A 5,772-nucleotide genomic window follows, 5' to 3' on the forward strand; every position below is an offset into this window, starting at 1 on the left:
CCATGCACTGATATGTGTTCCATCAATTTCCCCAATACAATTCTATCAAGTGACAATTCAAATAATCAAATGTTAGTACCAAACTGTATTAGATTTAGAACAACTATAAAATTGGGATTATATACTTAATACTAATAGAATTTAATACCTCAAACCATGGATAATACTTGGGATTTCTCATGATCTCAAGAAGAATCTCATCCATATTTCCAGGTTGAATTGTATGAGCGCTAAGTTGACATATTTCTTTAAGAACTCTCTTAAATTGTCTTTATACAGACTCTTTAGAATGTTGAAATGTCTCAACAACAAGCCTATTGCGAACTGTATGACAAATAGTACACAAAAACATACACAATGCGCGCCTTCTCGACACACTGATCTATCATCTTGTAAAAGATCTGACCCCCTTAATGTCGAGCACAAGTTGACAAATGTATCTTTGTTTATTCTTACTAAATCAAATAACCTATCAGAATGTCCATTCAACAACTCTATCACATATTGACGATATGATAGTTGTGAAGTCGTACACGGCTCTTTACTTAAACATGAGTAATATTTATGTAGATTTGTAATCACGAGCAACTCTCCAAGTGAATCCTTTAAATCAGTCGATGAATCACTTTCAAAACTTGAATCATCATTGTTAATTTCATTTGGGTTCATCTTATAATAAACACGTACAAACAAATAATTAAGCTAATTATATATAAACATGTGTTATTAGAGGGCTCAACAACAAAAATCCGAAAAAAAAAAAAAAAAATAAATCATAATGGGTCCAAGGGGAAGCCCACATGGGAAAGAGAACCAAAATCAGTCAAAATGAAAGCAATAAAGTCTAGATACAATTAAAAGATCAAACCCATTTGGAGGATTAAGCACCAAGAATAATTAATTGTACTTAGACCAAGGAGCATGATCATAGAAACATACTCACTAAGAAAAACCACTTTCATGACCTGAAGTACTACTGCATGAATGACGTGGGTGAGTGGAACAAGTGCATAAATATAAATAATAAGTTCAGCTAGCTATTAGAAAAATTAGTTGGGGTCTAACGTGGGTTTCTTGAGAAATTGAAGTTGGACAAGTTTCAATAGCTAGCCTTCAAATTTGTGGTTCAACAGCTGATCAATAAGAGAGCTTGGTGAAATTCATCTATGGTGACTAGAAAGAGAGCTAAGAGCTTAATGGGTGTCAAATTAAAGACCTGGATGGAAATCTCCATAATTAGCATTTATCGTTTGGTCAAGATCAAAATGAAACAAAATATTAGTAATTAATAAAATATCTTTGGATTTATACGTAAAAAATTATATTTTAAAAATTTGATAATTTTTTTATCCATGTAAATATAAAAAGGTGGGACCTATAATTGACATATAAGTATTTTAGTAACGAAAATGATCTTAATGGGAAACATGAAAAAGTTTGAAAACTCTAAAATTTAAAAACGAATTGAAGAAGCAAAGTGAGAATCAAGGTATAATTCATAGATTAACGCTATAAATAACCCTAAAAATTTATGATAATTTTTAGAGGTAATTACAGAAATGGCCACTTATTATTCATTAAGTCTTGTTTGGTTTACAAATTTTTTTAAGTGTCATTTTAGTCCACGAATTGTCTGAAGTGTTCCATTTTAGTTCAAATCGAACAATTTTGCCCCTCAATTTTGTATCAATGAATTAACTTTGAGGGATAAAATTGTCTATTTTGGATCAAAATGAAACACATCAGATAATTTGTGGACCAATATATAACTTAAAAAAATTCGTAGACTAAAACAAGACTTAGCTAATAATAAGCGGACAATTTTTGTAATTTCGTCTAATTTTTCACTATCTCTTTTTTTAAGTCTTATAATTAGGATTTAGGAGTAGGTAAGTGTAAGTCTTGGCTATTTTTAATAGGACGAGGCGACCTCAAAAAAGTCTTGGTCATTTTGTGCCCCAAAAAAAATAAAAAATTAAAGTCTTCGTCAGTCGGTCTGTACCTCTGCCTCTCTTATTTCTTCATGAATTAATGATAGTTGTGTTCACTTCCTCTTTCCCCTCTGTACGTATACGCTCACTTTTTATTCTCTTCTGCAGTTTGATTTCTAGTACTATTGCATCTGATTCATTTTCTTTTCATATTGATTCTTTAATTTCAATTCCTTTTACACTTTCTATGGATTGCGTTTGTCAGTTGGATTTTTTTCTTAGTATAATTAAAATTTTGCTGTTGTTCACTATTTGTAGATATTTAAAGAATTAGAAGTAGTCGTATTTTTTTCAATTTGCGTATTTTTACTTTAATTTTTCATAAAGTATTTTTTGGGTTATTGTTCTTTTTTTTTTTTTGGTCAGAGTTAATTGTGATCTTTTTTCCCTAGGATCTTTGTTTTTTCCTCTATTAAGCGTTTTTTTTTTTTTTTGGGAAAATTAAACACCTATGTTTACTTTAATTTTTGTATATATTTATTTGGGGAAATTTTCCTATAAATTATGTGTGTTGGTCTGGATTACTGAGGTTCGATGTTTATGTAGTATATTATCTGCCATTCCTGTCAAATTTTCTTACAAGTCTACACTGGTTTGATATCAAGTTGTACTTTATTGTTTCTTCCTTTATGTCTGTCAAACTTGACTAGAGGTGAAATTTCCATACAGTTTTGTGATTGTGGTATGACCCTTATCTCTTATTTCATTGTTTATATGCTTTTAGATTTCAGGTTCAGATTTGGATGATGTATGTACAGAATATTTATTTTTCAATTTGAGATTCTAAAGATTAATATGCATTGAATTTTTATAATAGAGTTTTCCTCTTTTTCTTTTTTATTTAATTTCAATAGGGTATTTGAATTTGATTGGATTTAGATTTCTCAAATTGGAGCAATGCTTTTGTATTGGTAGTATATTAGTTTCTGTGTGGTTCCGATTGCTTTCATCTTATGTCATTTGCTTTGTTTAGTTGATTGATTGTTACTGAATTAGGCACAGAATCAAAGGTCGTGTTTAAAGAGTTCTGTAGAAAAGAATATAATGTCTAGCAGTGGAGACACACACTGGTGCTACCAGTGCAGCCAGCCATTCGAGCAGGGAGGTGAAAATGTCATTTGTCCATACTGCCATGGAGGCTTCGTAGAAGAGCTTGGCGAGATACCTGTTTTGGAACGGCAACCTGTCTTTGCTTCAGAGTCAGAATATAGTTCTAATCAAATACCTGATATTTTTGACACTATGTATACTTTGATGGGGCGAAGTGGTCCTGACCCAAGATTTGGACTTATTGATGCCTTAAGGAGGCAGAGAATGGCTGGAAGAAACCTTAACTTTGATGTTAGAGGGAGATCAGGTTCAGTTCCTGAAGAGAATTGGGGTGTGTTCAGTTCTGGTCCTTTTCTCATATTCCATGGTCAAATGCCTGGGCCAGCCTTCTCTAATGGCAATCCAGGAAGGCGGATTGATTTTGGCAGCGACTACTTTATGGGCCTAGGACTGGAGGAACTGATTGAACAACTTAGCACAAATGATCACCGGGGTCCAGCTCCTGCATCTCGTTCGTCAATTGATGCAATGCCAACTATTAAGATCACACAAGGACATCTCTGCACAGACACACATTGTCCTGTCTGTAAAGAAGTATTTGAGTTGGGGTCTGAAGTACGACAGATGCCATGTAACCATATTTATCACTCTGATTGTATAGTTCCTTGGTTGGTTCAGCATAATTCATGCCCTGTCTGCCGCCTTGAACTGCCCCCTCAAGGAACTGGTAGTGTTCGTGGTGGTAGTAGTACAGGTGGAGGGAACAGCAGTAGTGGCAGCAGCTATGGCGGTAGCTCTGATGTTAGGGAGAATGGTGGACAGAACCAGGGAAGGAGGAATCCATTTTCATTTTTGTGGCCTTTCCGCTCATCAAATTCGAACACCCGTCGTTATCATGAAACTGGAGGAAGCAGCTCATCAGCCACTCGTGAACATAATAATGGCATGAGTTCCTCCAATTGGCCTCATGGTTACTAAGATTTCATATCTCCTAGTAGAGTGAGCTTGGCAATTGGCATACCAAATAAAAGGAAGTTGGTAAGTAAAGGTATCTGGACTTTCATAAAAGCTTGACTCACTGTTTGTAAATTGTAAAATGCTACTGCTAGGTGGAGTTAAGCTGGACTTTAATGCTAATCTGTGATTGAAAAGTCTTATAAAATGAGAGTGCTATTTAGCTTCTTCTTATGTTAAAAATGGTGTGGTTTTGATCTTTTTGTAATTGTAAGTCAGCCTTGGGCACTGTCCTTATCTTTAATTATTTATAGTTTTCGCATTGTTGTAGCCTCTTGATGTTCTTTATGAATTTATACTGGTTGTTCCGTTCCATTCTTTCTGCATCCTCAAATCCACTTGTATAAATTACCACCATGATGAAGTACCAAACTACCAATGCATGAATATTATTCACACTTGTCCTTTTCTCATGTCAAAATGGATGTGTTGTTCCCCATGCAAGCCTATTATATAAATCGTGTAATCTTTTCCGAATAACCCAGCCCAAAAGGCAAAACCTAAGCACATCTTGTAGTCATACACTTGTCATGCCATCAATAAATTGAGTACTTGAGTCTGTGCCTATGCACAGGCTTGTGTTCCCTTGGTTATTTTAAAATGAGGCCGAGTTTGGAATTGAGGTATGACCAAAATAAAAGATGATTGATAAAAAAAATTAAAAGCTGCTTTTTCAAAATTAGAGTCGCAATTACTAAATAAGTTGTTTTTAGGTTCAAAATAAATAAGTGAGGGATTTACTTCATAGTAATTTTTTTTTCACAATTGTTTTACTTCACAACAATATCAAATTGGGTCATAAGTGCTTATTTTAGATTATTTTATTTCTTACAATCAAATGTCAACTTCAGATTCTAAAAACTGAAACGATAAAAAAATTTATAAAAAAATAAAAGCGTAGTATTCACTGTTCAAAGCCACTATTGCAATTGCAATTCACCGATATTACATTTCCAAAACCCAAACAAACAGAAAAACTTTAAATGGGGGCAAAAAATCCAATGAAAATTATACAGAAAGAAGATTTGGGTTTTCTTAGCGTATCTGGCTCTGCGTGGAAGACAAGAGTCAAGACACTGCTTTTTTCAAATTATAGCAAAATACTTAAAAAAGGAATAACACTCTCGTGATAAAAAAAACAGAAAAAAAAATGTTGCATGCATGCATGATAGAAGGTCAGCATGCACTAATTTTCTTTTTTCTTTTTACATACACTCTTCCCCTACTCTATTTCCAGTTTCTCCATTGACAGAAAAAACAAAAAAAACAAAAATGAATAGCAGCCACATTACAGGAGAGATGGCCAGAGTGCCAGACCACTAATTAACAAGACAAACAAATACAACTTAAAAAATATATTTCTAAATCTAACTTCTCTGATTGGAACTTTTCAAGTAAATTGACAAGTTGTCAATCCTATTCTCCATATATGCTGTCAGGTAGTTGTTTTCGAGCATATCATGCTTGTTCTAGAATCTGCTTATTTTTGCTGTGCATCTCCAATATTTAGTTAAGCAGCATTGTTTATGCTTTGATTAAACTGCCAGCCTAAAAGAAAATATAAAATGTAATTAATTAGTTTATTACATGGGTGGTAGAGTACCATGCTATCTTCAAGTAGTTTGAAAGAAATGTTGTGATGGTTAACTTGAGCTTCTTCAGGTGCTTTGTACGTGCAGGCTCCTTTGAAGCTGCTTTCTGCTATGAAATGTAATTA

General features: G+C 33.6%; 1 protein-coding gene across 2 annotated transcripts; it reads left to right on the forward strand.

Annotated features, from left to right (window-relative positions):
* The first annotated feature begins 1,917 nt into the window (after positions 1-1,917).
* On the forward strand, positions 1,918-4,370 carry LOC147299320 (putative E3 ubiquitin-protein ligase RHC1A). Of its 2 annotated transcripts, none has more exons than XM_086230056.1 (2): positions 1,918-2,064; positions 2,988-4,370. In XM_086230056.1, exons 1-2 carry the CDS (start codon positions 2,032-2,034, stop codon positions 4,017-4,019), a joined length of 1,065 nt encoding a protein of 354 aa, XP_086086182.1. In that variant the 5' UTR covers positions 1,918-2,031; the 3' UTR covers positions 4,020-4,370. The 2 variants fall into 2 exon arrangements, with proteins under 2 accessions (XP_086086182.1, XP_086086183.1); XM_086230057.1 differs by having other exon boundaries at positions 1,943-2,064; positions 2,994-4,370.
* Positions 4,371-5,772: the final 1,402 nt, after the last annotated feature.

This window comes from Dryas octopetala, chromosome 1 (assembly GCF_963921425.1).
Source record: "Dryas octopetala chromosome 1, drDryOcto1.1, whole genome shotgun sequence".
Lineage (NCBI taxonomy): Eukaryota > Viridiplantae > Streptophyta > Magnoliopsida > Rosales > Rosaceae > Dryas > Dryas octopetala.

Coding starts and splice junctions, on each gene's coding strand:
- LOC147299320 (XM_086230056.1), top strand. CDS start 2,032: ATGATAGTTGTGTTCACTTCCTCTTTCCCCTCT. Junction 2,065..2,987: donor TCACTTCCTCTTTCCCCTCT/GTACGTATACGC, acceptor TTACTGAATTAG/GCACAGAATCAAAGGTCGTG.